At 32.4% G+C, this 21,542-nt stretch overlaps 1 protein-coding gene across 3 annotated transcripts in view; it reads left to right on the forward strand.

The window, feature by feature from the left end:
- The window catches only part of LOC119685873 (protocadherin-like wing polarity protein stan), a 41,065-nt gene extending 20,390 nt beyond the window's left edge, over positions 1–20,675 (forward strand). Inside the window, exons 3-7 of one of the 3 annotated variants that reach the window (XM_038100273.1) lie at positions 81–7,323; positions 7,431–7,970; positions 8,050–9,414; positions 11,306–11,312; positions 20,520–20,675. In XM_038100273.1, the coding sequence (XP_037956201.1) occupies positions 81–7,323; positions 7,431–7,970; positions 8,050–9,414; positions 11,306–11,312; positions 20,520–20,531 (9,167 nt within the window). In that variant the 3' untranslated portion in view covers positions 20,532–20,675. Of the gene's footprint in view, positions 1–80; positions 7,324–7,430; positions 7,971–8,049; positions 9,415–10,899; positions 11,060–11,305; positions 11,313–20,519 lie in introns of those variants that run through there. The other 2 variants (XM_038100270.1, XM_038100272.1) reach the window with 2 other exon arrangements.
- Positions 20,676–21,542: the final 867 nt, after the last annotated feature.

Consider the following 21,542-nt stretch of genomic DNA (forward strand, 5'->3'; position numbering starts at 1 on the left):
GTATTTTTTTTTTTTTGTTATAAAAAAAGTTTTTTGTTAATGGTTTCTTTCACAATTATAACATATATTTAAACTTATAGATGGCACAGGTACCGTGCAGGATCAAGAAGCTCCAATCTTTAGAATTGATTCACGTTCTGGTGTTATATCAACACGAAGTTCTTTAGATCGGGAAACATCCGATAGTTACAGTATTATCGTTACAGCTTCCGATATGGCTTCCGCACAAAGTGAACGTAAAACAGCCACAGCCACTGTATTGGTAAAAATATTAGATGACAATGATAACTATCCGCAATTTAGCGAACGTACTTATACTGTGCAAGTTCCAGAAGATCAGTGGGGCGATGACAATGTAGTAGCTCACATACGTGCAACTGATGCAGATCAAGGAAATAATGCCGTTATTCGGTACGCTATTATTGGCGGAAACACACAATCACAGTTCTCTATTGACTCCATGAGTGGTGATGTGAGTTTGGTTAAGCCACTTGACTATGAGAATGTGCGCAGTTATCGTTTAGTTATACGCGCACAAGATGGAGGAAGTCCGTCGCGAAGTAATACTACACAGTTGTTGGTAAATGTAATTGACACCAATGATAATGCTCCGCGTTTCTACACCTCACAATTCCAAGAATCTGTTTTAGAAAATGTACCTATTGGTTACAATATAATACGAGTGCAGGCTTACGATGCTGATGAGGGATCAAACGCTGAAATCACTTATAGCATCTCAGAACGTGATGATAACTTTCCATTAGCCGTTGATCCTCGAACAGGCTGGGTACAAACTATCAAGCAGTTAGACAGAGAAGAGCAGAGTCGGTACACATTTCAAGTTGTTGCTAAAGATGGTGGTGTTCCACCAAAATCTGCAAGCTCAACAGTTGTAATAACAGTGCAAGACGTTAATGATAACGACCCTACATTTAATCCAAAATATTATGAGGCAAACGTCGGAGAGGATCAGCCACCTGGTACGCCAGTGACAACAGTTACAGCAACAGATCCAGACGAAGACTCGCGTTTACACTACGAAATCACCACCGGTAATACACGTGGCAGATTCGCAATTACATCTCAAAATGGTCGCGGACTGATTACTATAGCACAGACACTAGACTACAAACAAGAAAAACGCTTTATGTTGACAGTCACTGCAACAGATTCTGGAGGCCGCTCAGATACAGCAACCGTTAACATTAATATAACCGATGCCAACAACTTTGCTCCAATTTTCGAAAACGCGCCATACAGTGCTTCAGTGTTTGAAGATGCACCCATCGGCACTACTGTATTGGTTGTTTCCGCGACAGATAGTGACGTTGGCATCAATGCACAGATAACATATTCTTTAAACGAGGAAAGCATAAATGGGTTAGTTAATCCTGATCCGTTTTCTATTAATCCACAAACCGGAGCAATTGTTACTAATGCGTTGTTAGATCGAGAAACAACCAGTGGTTACCTACTGACTGTTACTGCAAAAGATGGAGGAAATCCTTCCCTAAGCGATACCACCGATGTGGAAATTAGTGTTACTGATGTAAATGATAATCCACCAGCTTTTAAAAATCCTTTATATCAAGCTTCTATACTTGAAGATGCCTTAGTTGGTACTTCAGTTTTGCAAGTTTCAGCTTCTGATCCTGATATCGGTCTCAATGGTCGAATCAAATATTTACTAAGTGATCGTGATATTGAAGATGGTTCTTTTGTAATAGATCCGACATCAGGTACAATTCGTACAAATAAAGGGTTGGATCGTGAAAGTATTGCAACTTATCATTTAACCGCTATAGCAGTCGATAAAGGATCTCCCCCACTTTCAAGTACAGTTGAAGTGCAGATACGCTTAGAGGATGTCAATGATTCGCCTCCAACATTTCCGTCCGACAAAATCACATTGTATGTACCAGAAAACTCACCAGTCGGTTCAGTTGTAGGCGAAATACATGCACATGATCCAGATGAAGGAGTAAATGCAGTAGTACATTATTCCATTATTGGTGGCGATGACTCGAATTCATTTTCGTTAGTGACTCGTCCAGGCTCCGAACGTGCTCAATTACTTACTATGACTGAGCTGGATTATGAGTCACCACGCAAGCGTTTTGAATTAGTTATAAGAGCTGCAAGTCCTCCACTGCGTAACGATGCTCATGTGGAAATTTTGGTCACTGATGTAAATGATAATGCACCCGTCTTACGAGATTTTCAAGTTATTTTCAATAATTATAAAGATCATTTTCCAAGCGGAGAAATAGGTCGAATACCTGCCTTTGATGCTGACGTCAGTGATAAATTAACATATCGTATTCTTTCGGGGAATAATGCAAATTTGTTGCGTTTAAATACATCGTCCGGTGGATTAATATTAAGCCCTCAACTAAACACAAATGTGCCTAAATTTGCAACAATGGAAGTTTCTGTCACTGATGGCATAAATGAGGCGAAAGCAGTAATGCAACTGGCAGTTCGCCTTATTACGGAGGACATGCTTTTCAATTCGGTAACTGTACGTCTAAACGAAATGACAGAAGAAGCTTTTCTGTCACCTTTACTGAATTTTTTTCTGGATGGCTTAGCAGCTATAATACCTTGCCCGAAAGAACATATTTTTATATTCTCAATTCAGGACGACACTGACGTAACAACACGTATTCTAAACATAAGTTTTTCTGCAAAGCGGCCTGATGTGTCTCACGAAGAGTTTTATACACCGCAGTACTTGCAAGAGCGGGTGTATTTAAACCGTGCGATTTTAGCTAGACTGGCAACAGTAGAAGTGCTTCCATTTGATGACAATCTTTGTGTTCGTGAACCATGTCTTAACTTTGAGGAGTGTCTTACTGTTCTGAAGTTCGGCAACGCATCAGAATTTATTCATAGTGACACAGTACTTTTTCGACCTATATATCCTGTGAACACCTTTGCCTGCTCTTGCCCGGAAGGCTTTACTGGAAGTAAAGAACATTACTTATGTGACACTGAAGTAGATCTCTGCTATTCCGATCCTTGCCAAAACGGAGGAACTTGCATTCGCCGAGAAGGCGGTCACACATGCGTGTGTCCTTCTTCGCACACCGGTAGTAACTGTGAAACTGACATAACAAAACTAAAGCAATGCACTTCCGATGCTTGTGATGGTGGACATTCATGCGTTAATAACTTTTTAAGCTCACAACCCCCACCATATACAGCTACGTGTGAACTCCGCTCCCGTTCATTTTCAAAGAACTCTTTCCTTACTTTTGAAAGCTTAAAGCAAAGGCATCGGTTTAGTCTAAAATTACGCTTTGCCACAGTGCACGAGAATGGTTTGCTGCTCTATAATGGCCGATACAACGAACTACATGACTTCATAGCATTGGAAATATTACAAGGATACATCAGTTTTTCATACTCACTAGGAGATAGTATCCAAAGTGTATCTCTAATACAGAATTCAAAAATATCTGATGGAAAATGGCACGAAGTGGAGGTAAATTATATCAATCGCACAGTTATTCTAGCCTTAGATGAATGCGATACTGCCATTGCTTTAGCCGGCAACCTTGGGGATCGTTGGAGCTGTGCTAACCAAACAACATTGCAATTGGATAAACGTTGCTCTTTGCTTACTGAGACCTGTCACAGATTTTTAGACTTGACTGGTCCATTACAAATAGGTGGTCTTCCACGCATACCAGCACACTTTCCAGTAAAAAATCACGATTTCATTGGATGCATATCTGACCTGCGCATTGATGAGCGATATATTGACTTAAATTCTTACGTTGCAGATAATGGAACAATATCAGGTTGCCCGCAAAAGGCACCACTTTGTTCTTCAGAACCATGCTTTAACGGTGGTGTTTGCCATGAAGGCTGGAACACATATATATGTGAATGCCAGGAAGGATTCGCTGGCAATGCATGTCAGGACAACATACCAGCACCTTGGCGTTTTACTGGTGATGGCAGTTTAAGTTTCAATCCATTGCTGCGACCTATACAATTGCCCTGGTTAACTTCACTCTCCATTCGCACCTTACAAAAAAATGCTTTTCTTATTCAAATACAAATCGGACAAAACAGTTCCGCAGTTATATGCTTAAGGGATGGTATTCTTTATTACATATATGACAACGAACCAATGTTTTTGTCAGGCGCTTATTTGTCCGATGGTGTTTGGCATCGAATAGAAGTGAAATGGTTGGGTTCTGAAATTCAATTTTCCGTAGATTATGGTCAACGAACTGGAGTAGTTCCTATGTCTCAAAAAATACAAGGACTTTACGTTGGAAAAATCGTGATAGGTAATGCAGATAGTTCAATAGGTTCAACAGGAGATCTGCTTCCTTATGAAGGTTGTATACAAAATGTACGAATCGGTGCTTCACAGTCAGCACTCTCACGTCCAACTATACGCGAAAATGTCGATGACGGCTGCTTATCGAGAGCTGAATGTCCAGAGTCCTGTCCACTACATTCAAGCTGTACAACTTCTTGGGATGAAGCACATTGTGAGTGTCTTCCTGGATACGTAGGACCAGATTGCTTACCCATTTGTACTGTGAAGCCTTGCACTGCAGGTATTTGTAGAGCCAATGTTAGCGAACCACGTGGCTACAGATGCGAATGCAATAACACAATGCAACATGGGGATTATTGCGAAAGAACTGTACAACAACCCTGTCCTGGGGGTTGGTGGGGTGAAAAGGTTTGCGGTCCATGTAAATGTAATTTACAACAAGGTTATCATCCAGATTGCAATAAAACAACAGGCCAATGCTATTGTAAAACAAACCACTATCAACCTATTAATGAAACAGCCTGTATTCCGTGTGACTGTTATTCGATTGGTTCATTTAATAGCGCTTGCAATCGCCTTACTGGTCAATGTGAATGTCGAGAAGGAGTTATTGGACGACGATGTGATTCCTGTTCAAATCCCTATGCTGAAGTAACACTGAGTGGTTGTGAAGTGGTATACGATGCCTGTCCACGTTCATTTGCTGCTGGTATTTGGTGGCCGCGTACTCCAATTGGAAGCACAACTGTTGAAAATTGTCCACACCCTGCAAAAGGAAAAGGACAGCGAACATGTGATGGCACTACTGGTGGTTGGAATCAACCTGACATGTTTAATTGCACTTCAGAACCATTTATAGAGCTAAGAAAGCATTTGTCACAGCTAGAGAAACAAGAGTTGGAATTAAATGCATTTGTTGCAATCAAAATGGCAGAAAACTTGCAACACGCTTGTGAAACTGTGGACCGTACTGCAATCTCCAAGAAACGTGCTGTAAAAGACAATAAACGGTATAAGATGGAATCATCATTTCTATTAAATGAAGGCAAAAACGTTTGGTCACAGGAAATTGAAATGGACTATTTATCTGACGAATTAAAGTTTTCGCACGATCGGTTATATGGTGCAGATTTGTTAGTCACTGAAGGCATATTGCAAGAATTAATAAGTTATGAACTTATGCAAAGTGGTCTGAATTTATCGCATAGCCAGGATAAGTACTTTATTAAAAACCTTGTTGATGCTGCTAGTGTGATCTTGGATAAAAAATATGCAAATGAATGGAAAAGAATAATGGACTTGATTCAACGTGGACCTGATGATTTAGTAGATGCATTTAATAAGTATATGGTCGTACTGGCACGATCACAGCATGATACATACACAAGTCCATTTGAAATCGTGCAACCTAATATGGTTTTCGGGCTGGACATTGTAACAAAAGAATCACTTTTTGGATATGAGCCAGAGCAATTGAGCGAGTATCATAAGACTAGATACTTAAAACCAAACGCGTTTACTACAGAAAGTGTTATATTGCCTGACACAAGTGGTTTTCTGCAGCACTCTTCCAAACAAAAGCCAGTTATCACATTTCCGAAATACAACAACTATATTCAAGACAACACCAAGTTTGACAAGTACACAAAAGTGTTAGTTCCTCTTGATATGCTTGGTATAACACCGCCAGAAAGCAATGAAGTGACACAAGGAGCAAGTGATTATAGAGCAATTATATCATATACTCAGTTTAAGGATGTAGGAGTGCTTCTACCAGATATGTACGATGAAACAATAACTCGTCGCTGGGGTGTTGATATAGAAGTCGCATCACCTATATTGTCACTTGCAATTTTAGTACCATCAAATGAAAATGAAGAAAAACGTTTGGAAATTCCTTTCCGCAAAATTTCATCTCAGAAACCTGCTTCACAAGAAAAAGAGTTTGTTGAAGTGTTCGACGTGTCAAAATCTGGAGCAAGTGGAAGTGAAGAGCATGCTATTGAAAATATTCGTATCACTGCACATGAAATTCCTGCATCTAATGAATTATTGGAAGCTAGTAACGAAGGAGTTGAAGTTGAAGATTCTGAAGACCCACATATAAATGTTCGGTTTGACGATAATATTGAATTTCATGGTAACTCTGGTGAAGAGATCATCGATTCACCTGAAATACTTAATCCAAACTTTGATGGTCCCATTATGCAACCAGAAAAAACTGAAAACGATGCCATATATCGTAATCGGCGTTTAGTGAAAAGACAGGTGGAAGTAATATACCCAAATGATCAAAGCCAATCTTCAAAACATGTCACCTACCGCTCACTAGGTTCTCCACATCTTTCACAACCTATTAAATTACAAATTTGGCTTGATGTTGATATTTCCACATTTGGACCTCGTTCTAATCCACAATGCGTGCGTTGGAATTCTTTTACTAACCAATGGACGCGCCTTGGTTGTCAAACAGAAGTTCCTGAGTTTGATAATGTTATTTCTGAACACGAACCCATCATTGTGAATTGTACATGTAGTCATATATCAAATTATGCTGTCATTGTGGATATAATAGATCCTGAAGATATACCAGAGCCATCTTTACTAGTTCAAATCACGTCATACTCTGCTTTTATGGTATCGCTGCCAATGCTCTTGAGTGTATTGATTGCGTTAGGCTTACTTCGGGGACAGCAAACGAACTCAAACACAATCCATCAAAATATTGTGCTTTGTGTATTTTTTGCGGAATTATTGTTTTTTGTTGGAATGCAGTCACGGCGTAACCTTTTAGAGAACGAGTTTCCTTGTAAGCTGATAGCTATATGCCTGCATTATTTTTGGTTAGCAGCGTTTGCATGGACTACTGTGGATTGTGTACATCTTTACCGAATGCTGACAGAGATGCGTGATATCAATCATGGTCCAATGGGTTTTTACTTTGCAATGGGTTACGGTGCTCCAGCTATTGTAGTTGGATTATCAGTTGGCGTACGTGCACATGAGTATGGAAACAGTTTATTGTAAGTAATCGTATTTTACTTAAAAATCCTTACAATCATTTTAATTATTGATTAAAATTTATTAATTATCACAATCAATTATAAATTAAAATTTTATTAATTTCCAGCTGCTGGCTTTCAGTTTATGAGCCCGTTGTATGGTGGCTCGTTGGACCTATAGCTGGAATGTCCATAGTAAATTTGTTGATTCTGTTCATTTCTGTCAAAGCCGCCTTTACGCTTAAGGATCACGTTTTAGGTTTTGGTAATTTACGCACACTCTTGTGGCTTTCGGTGGTTTCTTTGCCATTAATGGGTGTTATGTGGGTGCTAGCAGTGTTGGCTGCCTCTGAGAGTTCGCAGTTACTTAGTATACTTTTGTCGGCCGTAGTTGTAGTACATGCTATATTCTGCCTTATTGGTTATTGCATTATAAATAAAAGAGTACGTGAGAACTTACAGAGGACTTTTCTGCGATGTATGGGTCGTAAAGTACCTTTGTTGGATTCATCAATGGTAGTCAGCAACAGCTCACATAACGTGAATGCTACAGCACGCCCAAATAACTTTTTAGCAGGAAATTTTGACACAACACGTCGAAATATTGGTATAAGTGTTTCCAGCACAACATCCCGTAGTACTGCTAAAACAAGTTCAAGTCCTTATAGGTAAATAATCAAAATAATAATAATAATAATAATAAAGATTTTGGTTATTATTTTTGAACATTTATTTTATTTATTTTAGTGATGGTCAACTTCGGCAAACTTCAACATCCACTTCCAATTATAATTCAGCAAGTGACGCACCAAGTTTCTTACGTGGTTTCGATGCATCCACCAGTAGCCGTAGAGAAGAAAAATCCAGACGACATCGAAAAGACTCTGATTCTGGTTCAGAAACCGATGGTCGTTCTTTAGAGCTTGCCTCAAGCCATTCAAGTGACGACGAAGAATCAAGAACAGCACGCTCCTCTACAAACACTCATCGTAGCACTGGAGTGAGTGCAACACCATCTTATTTACCAAACATCACTGAGCATGTGCAGGCAACAACACCACCAGAGCTGAACGTAGTGCAAAGTCCACAACTATTTCCCAGTATTAACAAAACAGTTTATGCATCGCGTTGGTCTAGCCAATTACCAGATTCTTATTTACAAGCGCCTCAACCTAATATGGGACGGTGGTCTCAAGAAACTGGCTCAGATAATGAACATGTGCATGGACAAAAAATCACAATTTCACCGAACCCTTTACCCAATCCTGATCTAACAGATACGTCTTATTTACAACAACATCACAATAAAATAAATATGCCACCATCTATTTTAGAAGACCTACAGAATGTACGAAATGATAATTGCTACGATGGAATGGATAGTCGTGATCCTTTATATGGAGGTCGTCGTAAAGATTATCAAGATAATTATGGACAATTTGATGGTTTGCCTCCTACACCAGGTAATTATAAGCCACCAAGCCATTATGGAACTGATAAGGACTATTCTGGTGCGAATGGTGGTTCGCATATTGTTAACCACATGCGGTCATTTCATCCAGATACAGCGTATCTAAGTGATAGTATCTATGATAAACAACATTCTGTTGGATATTTAGGAACTAACACTGATTCTCCATATATGTCAAAAGAAAGAATAACACCTGATATCTATGGTTCACGTGAAAATCAATATAGTTTAAAGAAGCAACCTATGTATGGGGCTGATTCACTACATTCTGTGCATTCATTACTAAAAAATGACTATCAACAACAACGTCATCATTTACAACAACAACATGCAGACTATCATTCGGACCGTATGTCGGATGGTTCAGATAAAAATGGCTATCACTTTCCCTACACTGCAGAGGAAGATCACATCACAGCCAGTAGAAAATTAAGCCACAATCACTCACCCTTACTGCATAGCTCACATCAAATTCTCAACGGTCATCATCAGCAAGTCAATGATATAAATAATCCCGGTTTCCTGGGGAGACATACACTGAACTCAAGTTCTAGACATGGCTCACGCACATCATCACCGCCTTCCACTATTGTAGCACCAATGCAACCATTGGCTCCATTAACCAGCATAACGGATACAGAGTGAGTATTATAAAGTTATATATCACTTAGTTTTCGTAACGTTATTTTGGTGTTTGGTAGATGAAAGTTCTTCATTCCAAAATTTTGTTTCTTTTTTGTTGTTTCGGTGTTGGCTTAAAAAAACGATTTATTTTGTTTGATTTACTGAAAATATAACAAAAATTTAAAATTAGTTGGTTATTTGGCTTTTAGCTGGTAATGGTGTTTAACTAACATAGGAACGAATAATGTTAACGACTATGCTTTTTTAGCTTTGAAAAATTTGCTATATTGAGATCTATATTTTTTAATACTTATATTAATTAACAATAATGATTAATTATTGCAATTAATATTATCAATATTATTCACCTTTTCATTATAATCGTGGTTAAATTAATTCTTTATACTAAAGGTTCTGCGCAAATAAATATGGACAATTTGTGTTCGAATATACTTGTACATTTGGCTCAACATCACATGATGTTCGAATGTATTTATGAATTTGGCTCAAGCTCATCGAGCATTATATGATGTTCGAATATACCTATACATATCGAACTTCATATGATGTTCGAATATTTGTTGTCATAAGTATTTGTGCGAAACAAACGGAAAATAAAATGAAATATGAAGAAAACCAGCTGTTCGAGCAATTGATTTAAATGTTCGAATCTGGATAACCTCGAGTGTTCAAAGTGTTTGATCCAAATGTTACATTTTGAGTAAATTTGAGCGCTTCGAACATCGTAATGTGCGTACACTTTAAAACATTACTTTACTAATCAATATCATATATTAGTAAAAATTCAAAAGAGTGCAAATATGAAGTATATACATTGTTTTTTCCATCGATATGATATATATGTGATACATTTTAAGGGTACTGACAATATTACCAAATATACTTGGTAGTGCAGCAGTTTCTACGAGACACAATCTAAAAATAAATAGAATAATTATTCAAGCTTTTCGAATCTCAAACAAAATAAATCGTTTTATTGTTTAGAAAATTTTCAAAAATACGTATGTTTGTTCTTTAGTTTGCTTGTTAAATGAACTCGATGTCCACCAACACTTATCAGTTTGTGTCTTAAATTTCATATCCAATTTGTTACTTTTGTTTTAAAATTAAAGAAAAAACAATATATCTCATTTAATAATCTGGTTTATTTGTATTTCATTCTCTTCTTTTTATGCCATAAAAATCATCAAATCCATTTTGAAAAACTGTAACCAACACAACCTGATCAACAAATCCTACCGAACATCCGATTACCTTGAATCACATACATTTATATAAATATATATATGTATATGTCTATTATATTGCTATGTGTATGTGTGTATGTATGAATCATGTTAAAATAACAAATGCATTGTTTAATGTGAATTTTTGCCAAAATTGAACAATAAACGAACACACCTAACCTTTCATACATATCTCATATACGTGCGTACCGCTCCGCAATCACCCACATACCAAACATGCAAATCAAACTGCAGGTTCTCCTGGGAACGTCTAAAGAAAATCTAATCACAAATTCTATTTTATTCTCTTTTTTGGATATATTTTGACCAAAATGCAAACTTTGGCTTTGGCTTTAACACGCACACAAATCAACTCACTAACACATTGACACAATGACATATTTTAATGAATTCAACCAAAAAAATAATGAATTAAATTTAAATCAAATAAAAAAAAATATATACATATAAATAATATACAATCGACAACAACAACAAATCGGATCTGGTGTAAATATTTAAACTTTACCTAAACAACACCCTTCACTTTCACAACTTCTACTACAAAATGTACTTGCGTATCCTGCCGCTACTATCACTTTTACATATTCTACAACAATTCAACTTTAACAACAACAATCTGTACATATCATCCAAGCAGATCAGAGGTAACCACAAACTTTTATTTAATTAATTTTATATAATTTTAATTCGTTTGTGTAAATAAACTCGTAAATGACAAGGAGAGTTCCTTAATTTGCATACACACATGAACTTAACTCGCAAACAAGAATGAGAATAGAGCAATCGGTAGTCCTTCTGGACTACGAGCGCATATATCCATAACCTATGTAAATATGTAAATTAAGGTATATGAAATTTTTGCACTTTATTTATGAAACGCTCTGTTTTTATTTTTTCATTTTAATTTGGTTTCTGTTCTTTTCTGTAAATAAATTAATATATTATTTGTTTTTTTTTTTTGTAATCCAAATTATGCTATTTGATATTAATAAAAAAACTAAACTTATCATCATAAAATAATACACACAAATGTAGTAAGAATATCTGTTTCTAGGGAATCGATAATGTATCATTATTAGCCTCAAACCGCATAAGAATTCTTTTGAGTTCCCACCTATTAAAATAAAATATTTAATTGCTTGATTTTTATCGTTAAGATGATACTAACTTTAATCTAGTTTTAACATTTTAGATTATATCTCATCCCAAACCTACATTATATAGATTATACGTAATCTCAAGCTTTTGTAAAGATCAATGATGATATATAAATATGTATATATAAATGCTCGACAATAAGATATTTCTTATGTTCTTCAAAGATATTTTTATTATTACAATAAAATATATGCTTTATAATTCCGAGTTGGAAAGGTCTTCGAAAACGTCTTAAAGACATGAATACTTGTATAACGATTCGATCGATCAATATTTATGAATGTCTTTGATGATACTTACAAATAAATTAGACAAATGTTTTCGATGTATTTTTGCTTAAGCTTTATGTACTTCATAAAGCACAGATATTTAAAAGTATTATATAATATTTTTTTAAAGAGTGCAAAATTACAGTTTGAAAAAAAAAAAATTCAATTTGAGAACATATTTTCGATACATAAGTTTACACATTTCCTTATATGTCAAATAGAACTGTCATCAAAGACATCATATGTTTAGTTAAAATATCGCCATTTTACAAAAAAGAACGTTTAACAAACGTTGAACGGTTGCTACTACAAAAATGATGGGTCTGTAGTAATACGTATTGCATCGAATTTTCTTTAAAGATAAGGTTCAGTTCTCGCTTGGTGGATATATAAATAAAGAAAACTTGCACGTATGGGACAGTGAAAATACATGAATAACATTTGAAAGATCAATGCATTCACAGACATTCACTTTATGGTGTTACATAAAAACCCTAATCAATTCTATTTTTTTTTGGCATGAAATTAAAAACTGTCATTCTTGTCACTGTCACTGTTTATAAGATATTTGGAAAGAGTACCATGTAGTCAGGTATAATATATTATTTATATACAAACGAATGATTCTATAAGTTAGAAATATATGCAAAAATTAAATATCATGTCCTAATGTCCTACTAAATAATGAGCTAGTTATTCTCTTCTCAAATTCCATTAATATTTGATAGTAATTTTCAGTCCAATACAAGGAAAGATACAACTCCAGTCAAAGTAACAGTCTTTGGCCTACTTGGCTATTTAAGGCTTATTTAATTATAGTCCTTAAATTAAAAATAATCATTTCCGCCTAGAATTTATTTGTTTGTATTAACTCGTAATTAATTTTTCATTTCCAGTTATTTATATAATTATTTTTTAATTATTTTTACATTGTATTTTTTATTAATTTTTTCTCACACATCATACACATGCATTAAACTCAAATTAATTCAAATATTAACAATTAAAACATTTTTGTAAATAAATAACAATTAAACAAACATTAACAATTTCAGTTCGACATTATTTGGTTGCATCGCAGCAGGCAAAGGCATTATCCTTGGTCTTTAACAATATGGTAGCATTTTATAAAATATCCCTAGCAATATTAGTAAAAAATATATAATTAAGCTGTGCTAAGTAGTTTAAATTATAAATTAGATTATCGAAATTTTACAAATATATTCTATAACACATAATTAGCACATAATTTAAAAAAGGAGTTATTATTGCCTCTCACTAAAATAGACCGTATATAGTGAATACTATTTTCCGATAAAAATATAGAATAAATAAAATAATAAATTAGTTTTTGAAAATATTATAAATAAAAAAAATAAATAAATATTAAAAATAAAAAAAAAGAATATAAATAACTTTAAAGTAAAAAACTATAAAAAATCTATTAAAATTAATTAAAATTATTTATTAATTGATGTAACATTTTTGACAACAATTGATTTTTAAAATAAAACCAAAACCTCATTTACTAACTTTCATTTATTCCTACTAAGTCATATGTTATCTTCAAGTTGAAAGAAAAACTTAATCAAATTTTTAAAAAGCTGATCTAAAATAGTTCAAGAATTTCTCTTAATTTGACATTACAAAATAAAGTCATATTCTTATTCTTATAATAATAAAAAATATTATTGATAATATCAAGTTATATACTATAAGATATAAGAATTTAGCCAAAAATTTCAAATGATGACATGGCACAGTGCACTAACTGACTTTGATCTTAATCAAATCAAACACTTAAAACTTAAACTTAAGTTTATCATATCTTCCTAAATTTCGTCAAAAAATACTAAATATTCTTCTAAATGAAATTGAATAGTTTATGAAAGATCTAATAATATCGCAATGTTTTGTTCCACTGGAAACTACTACTGCTATTCTAAATTTATATTCAACACATAAATATAAATAGTTTACACTCAAGTGATACTCGAATCATTGACTGTGTTTCATTTATACCCATTCTAATTCTCTTTTTTTATATTCGACTCCACTCGATTCATACATACAGCTGACAGTACTTGTATTGATGTATACTCTTCTTATATGATACTCGTGAACACTCGACACATAAATTATGCACATGATTTATGAATCATTCATGATTACTACGTCACAGTTGGAAAAAATTTCCCTGCTATTTACGGTGCATATAATTTCCTATTAAAACAACCCCTAATTTAATGCATACATAATATTTTAGAATGCAAACAAAATACATGTATTTGCAGCCCTAACAATACACAAACCTAAAGCATAAATCTAAATACATACAAAATTTTTGCTTAGCAAACAACAGTGGTCACACAAAATTTTTATGAATGCTTGATCGAGTCATTCATTTTCGATGAGTACATTCATTGGTTCATACTACTCGAGTATTTGCTATGATTTATAAAGCAATGGCCATTTATGCTCCTCTACTTAGGAATGTATACGCATTCTCATCAAGCTGATTCAATTAACACCCGAATAAAAACACTTATGAATCCTTTTGATGGTGAATGTGAATGCATATAAGTAGTACCTAAACTAAATATTAAAAAATTATTTAAATTAGATGCAGTTAAACATAATATAAACTCAGATAATTAGATGATTTTCACCACTGTGCTATATCTAAGCGACTATATCTATGTGAAATATATGATTTATGTATTGCCTCCTTAATGTGTGATCTCCGTCATTACAAATTATAGGTCCCTTCCTTTCATTATGTAAAAAGGATATAAACACTAATTAATTCAATAACCACAAAATCTATAACTTTTAAACTTATTATGGTACATTGTGACCGAAAAGTTTTCGGAGGTTCTCATTTAAAATTCGCGCGCTGTATATTTTTCGATATTTTAAGTTTATGTAGTTTGGCAGCACTGTCCTTAATTACTATGCCAAAAATGAGCGCGATCTGTCAGACAGTTCGTTTACGGCAGCTGTTGAAACCAGTTCACCTCAGTAGTGCGTTGCGAAAAAAACAATGGAAAAAAATATTGAACAAAGAGTTTGCATCAAATTTTGTTTTTCGAACGAAATTTCGTGTGCAGAATCGTTGCGAATGCTACAAAAGGCTTATGGGGAATCAGTTTTATCGAAAACTCAAGTTTATGAGTGGTACAAAGCCTTTCAGGACGGTCGTACGACCGTCGAAGACATGCCGCGTTCTGGACGACCTTCGACCTCTACCACCGACGAAAACATTGAAAAGGCAAAGAAAATCGTGTTCCAAAATCCTCATGTGAGTGTTAGAGAGATAGCACGAGAGCTAGGCATCGGTCGTGAGATGGCTCGTTTGATTTTGGTGGACAATTTGTGTATGCGACGTGTCAACGCCCGGCTTGTTCCGATTCACCTCAATTTGTTCAACATTATCAACGATTTTAAGGCCAAACATTCAATAAATACCATCGAACAGCCACCGTATTCACCTGATCTTGCACCGTGTGACTTTTTCCTGTTTCCCAACCTCAAATTACCACTCAGAGGAACGCGTTTTGAATCCATAGAAGACGTAAAACAGAATTCGCAGAGGGAACTCAAAGCCATACCGGAAAGCGCCTATAAAATGTTTTGATGATTGGAAGAAACGTTGGCATTTATGTATCGCTTCTAATGGAGCATATTTTGAAGGAGATAAAATAAATATTGATGAAGATTAAGAATTTTGCGTTTTATTTAAAATTTCCGGAAGCTTTTCGGTCACAATGTATATTTAAAAAATCTTCTACTACTACAAAAAATTATTTTTTATATTAATTAATTGAATTTTCAGCTAACCATGCAACTATTTTGAGTATTGCCTAACACTCAAAGAATACATAAGAATAGTATTGAAATTTAACAATTAGAAATAAAAATATATTTAATTATTTCAATTATTCTACAGCTGGTTTATGATTTCGTTCTAACATAAACATAAGCAAATGAATTTGTTAATAAAACTTTTATGGCAAATGAACAGAACTCTAGAAAAATGTGCGAACATAAAAGTCAAGTACGGCTTTGGATCAATTGGTTAAGGAGTGCTGACTCTGAGCTTCAAATTTGGCAGGGTACGAGTTCAATCCTTGATATTTGCAGTTTCAAAAAAATTACTTATGAGTAATTAAATACAAGAAATATTTTCAAGACCACTAATGTTGGGTATTTGGCAATATTCGAAACAGCTGTGACTATACAACCAAAAATTCTATTAATTAAAATAATATAAGAAATTAATTTTGCTGTTGTAATTAACTAAGTTTTGATTCCTCTCTAACAAAATACAATTTAGTTTATCTTAAGTAAAACAGTCACTACCGTAAAAATTGATGTAAAATTTCAATTTATAAACCTTTCACAAAAATCTTCAGGTTTTAAATTAAATTTGCTTTATTTTAAAGAAAAATTTTTGTATTATTTTAAATATATTAAATTTCCAAGGGGAAAATGTAAATATAAATAAAATTGTTTATTTTCATATTTACTGTTTTGTGCACTATACGGCAATATATCATATAGCCATTTAAACTGTAATAAATTTATTGTCAAATATAAACTAACAATTTTAAATTTATTTACAAATCTCAGTTTGTAAATTTAATCTTTTTAATATTTTTAGAAATTAAAAATAAAAGGTTTACTAAAAAATACACACCAGCCTTACTTTGAACAGAAATTGAAACATAAAAACTTTGATTAAAATTTATTTAATTATGCAGTACAAAATGAAAATAACTATTAAACATTTATGTTTATATTGAAGCAATCGTAATGCTGAAGTAATGTTGAAAGGATAACATAAATGTACTGCCTCAAGGCTTCTACTGATTGGATTTTTAGTGGAAAATATCAAACTGACAAGTTGCATTACCAATTCCCAATCCAAGTTAAATAATCATTCATCAATCATTCACTTACACATGCATTTGAGTGCCTTGTGAAAAAGTCCTTGTAATATAAATTTAAAACTAATATCTGCAACAATATTCATAATAGTTTTAAACGAATTGAAATGAATTTTTAATTTTGATATTTGAGATATTTTGTTTGCCATTTAAACTCATACAACTCTAGAGTTAAAGTATATTTCAGGTCATAAAAAATTAGAAAATTTTTAATGAAAAATGCATTCAATTTTGTATTACAAAATTAATGAAATACAAATATGTATTTTATTTTATTGAAAAAAAAAACAAAAAACTAACAATTACATATATAATCACACGCACACACACACTTTAATATTAGTCACAATCTATATATCTACTATACTGCAGACAATCACTCTTAAAATTTATTTAATAATTTGTTTTTTTTTTTTCAATAATTAAATTTTCTGTTATCAATTTTAAAATTTAATTTTCTGCTCTTATGATTTTCAATTTTTAGATTTTATTTTAATTACCGATAATAAACTCACATTGCACACATGAATGTATTTAACATAAATGACTTTTTATCACATCACATGGCACAATTTATTAATATTAAATACCACAATTTTGCATAATTTATCTTCTAAAATATTTTTTACGTCAAATCAATTAATATTCATTTTTCATAAATTATTTTAAATTTAATTTTTTCCAATAATTTTACATAAATTATAATTTATTAAGAAACAATTAAGAATTAAAATTAAACTGCAATTTTATATAATAAGAGAAAAATACTACGTATATGGGGTTCTCAATTTTGTAGTCCGAAGGTAATCGTAAATTAAACACACTAATTATTATAATTTCAATTAATATTTCATTACAAAATATTGTTCAAGCCTAGTCATTAGGTGAGAAATACAAAATCATTCATATATCCTTCACTTGATATCTTACAGTACTTGACGCTTCTGAGATAATAGTTCAGAATAGTTCAGTCAAACTTCACGAATTATCGTTTTCAAAGCATCGGGCGATGAACATTACTATAACAAGAACTTACAGATCCGGAAAATTTTAAACCTTGCAAAGCTAAAACAAGACAGTGTTTTGTAAAAACCATATATCATCTCAACTTTATCTTTAAATTCACGTAGAAAACACTAAAAATCATTTGATTATAGTGATCAGAATTGAAGGTTTCTATGACATCGAAATTTTGAAAAAAGTGCAGGTCGGGCCTATCATACCTCTAGACCAAATGCACGCTAATGTAAGTGTTGATTTCATATTGATGTAATAGATTCTGGATAGTTTTGTTTGTTGACATATCCACGAAGTGTGGAATGAGCTTTATCACAACATAATTCAATCTTAAAGAATCAGCACAATTTTTGTATTAAGTTTCCTGAACTTCTAACACGTTTAGCGATTATGGATAGGTACATATCATAAAATAGCGAACTTCAAACTAAAAATATGAATCCGTTAATGATAGTTTGGAATAGCATGTCACTGAAACATTGCTGCTAAATCAAAACCTCAAAAACTTTATAACCATTTACTATACCTATGATAGTTATATACATTAAGCTCTCAATAAACTAAATATTTCAAGGGTTGTCTAGATACCTTGCATAGATGCCTCTTTTTGAGGACTTTTTTTATATATTCAGTTGAATTATTAAGCTATTTTATAAATTAGAGATGCATATAGAATCATTGTTATATTATATTCTATAAAAATGAGGAATACAATATCAATTTCATATATAGTTTTTGGTATGTACATCTGTAAGACTGATAGATTGAATTCGCAAAACATTCGTTTGAGTTTAATAATTATCAGTTTCTATGACAAGTATCTATAATATTAACCAAATCTTAAAACATATCATAGAATGTACTTACTTACTTATTTGGCCATTACAGACATATGTCGACCTTCGCTGCATCGAATACCCTCCGCCAGCGAGCTCGATTAGTTCCTTTCTGTCGCCGGTTGTAGTACCGAGCACCCCCAAGTTATCCACATAGGCCACGTGGAGGCTATGTGTCAACTTGGAGAGAAGAATGACAAGTATCGCTCTGGCATTTACCATATAAATTGCAACCAGATAGTTTACTTTGTATGTTCACTCCCTCCCCTTCTATATCATAGAAAATGGCAACATATTTTCAGTCAGAACGTCACGATCTTAGTTGTATATTCGACAATTTTTCACAGTGTTTTCATTCATAAGCAGACTTTTGACTGAATGACAAGATCTCTTCAATAATTTTTTAGTATATCATATCACCGACAGTGAGTAACAAAAAGGCATCGGAATAAATCAAACACGAAACAGAGTATTAGCGATAAACACTCCCCTAATACTTTCGTTTTTTTAAATAAGTTTTAGAGAATTCTTTCAAAAAGAAATTCTCTCTTTTAAAAGTATTGGTATTTTCAGAATTTTCTGCATAATTTCTGAAGACACTATAAGTTCAAACATTACAGTCTGTTGTTTTGTAGTGGTACTACATTTTTTAAAGTAATTTTTAAGTTGCCGCTAAATTGAAAAAACGTTATGTTCAGTGAACAGATCTAAACTTAATTCTATAATTCCTAATTTCTTTCTCATAATGCTAATCAATTTCTTATATCCACATTAATCACAAATAATTAATGCTGTGATTTTGTTGATATTTAATGAAAATTAATCTGTATCTGCATTTCGAAAATCCTTTAGCAAAAATATTGCTAGAATTGCTCAATGTTTATTATATTTAAGATTAACAGACTATGGAAAATTCATTAAGAAAAGAATAACACTCATACGCCATGAGTGCCCTGTTTCATATGTAAACGTTCACTACAAACAATTAATTTTACATACACAATAAATAACTATCGATTAAATACTTGGAATTATTCATGGAAAAAGTAAAATTAAATTAAAATATAAACATTTTAGAAATTTGTCATTTATAATTATTTTATTCCCAATGCAACTATAACAATTTGGGTATTATGTTTTTATTTGATAAAAATACGAATAAAATAAATTATGTAAAATGATATAAAACATTTTACTTTCTTTTATGTTTGTTTGTGTATTTCAGATTGTTTTCTTTTTTTTATGATTTTTTTTTTGTTAAAATCGCACAATTCAATAAAGCTTATCAATATTATATTTAAATATTTCTGTTTACAATTCCATTGTTTAACTATGCGTATGAAAGTAGTTTGTTTTTATGTGTATGACTAAAATAGTTTTTTTTTATCTTTTCACTTTTGCATTTTCAATTGCTTTAGACTTAATTCGCTGGTAATTAAAAAAAAAAGCATGATTATTGTATATGTAAATCGTAGTTAGCCGTTTTAATCCTTAAAATACTTTTTAGCTATCTTTTTTATTAACAATAAAAACAATTTTCATAACCACTCTTTTATTGGTTAGTTAATTTAATTGAAATTTTTTAACTAATTTCCTTTTTTCTATGCGTTTATTTAATCTAGGAGGAATATTGATGATGATGAGACTACGGTGTGATTGAACAAATACATTAATGCCTCCGAAACCGGATTTAATACTACAATGCATTGGTTTAGTGCACCACAACAATAACAATAAAAGTATAATTTTTAAATAACATTAAAATTAAAAAAAAAACAAATACACAGATATAATAAATAAATCGACATTAAATGTATTTAAAATATATTCAAAAGTTGCAATTTGAGTGCTAGAATATATAAAAATAAATATAAAGTATTAAAATAAATAAAATTTAAGCTGAAAAATTAAACTGAATATTTCGATGTAAAAAAGTTGTAAAAATAGTTTAATATATTTATATACTATACTATATAGTTATCGTTAGTTGTAATTCACAATTAAAAACTCGCTACCAAAACTGCATTTATAGTGTAAATGAAACTATAAAAAACCATATTTCGAGAAAAATTAATTTTATTTAGAGTTGCAATCTCGCTTTTATGGTTTAACATTTTATCGAAAAATTTTAATATCACAAAAATATATTATTTAATAACTTTGGCATATATACCTATATTTATTCATAGAATATTAATTTTTAATTAAAATTTTTATGCCCAATGACAAAATATTTATTTTAAATTTAAATGTGGTTAATAGTGCAGCAAATTGTTTATAGAATTAAAAACATTTTTCTTTTAAAGTAATATCATTTTAACTATTTTTGTTTATCAATAAGTCCATTGTGCTTTCCCTATGTAATAGCCGATAGTTTGTTTTATTAATTGATGAAGACAACACAGCACACTTTTCTATCATTTCTAATAGATACTCCAATTCCGATTCATTTTACCATCTTTTCAAACATAATTAATTTACAACGTAATGAAATGTACTATACTGTTATTTTATCTAGAGTAGTCTTACTTTGCATTTAATGTATTTCTACACCGCATTAACCAACGAGTATAACGAGTATATATATTAATCAACGGCCCATCTGTTTGCATGTCCTTCTGCACACACTAACCTTCGTCCAATTA

This window comes from Teleopsis dalmanni, chromosome 2 (genome assembly GCF_002237135.1).
Source record: "Teleopsis dalmanni isolate 2A chromosome 2, ASM223713v2, whole genome shotgun sequence".
NCBI classification, from domain to species: domain Eukaryota; kingdom Metazoa; phylum Arthropoda; class Insecta; order Diptera; family Diopsidae; genus Teleopsis; species Teleopsis dalmanni.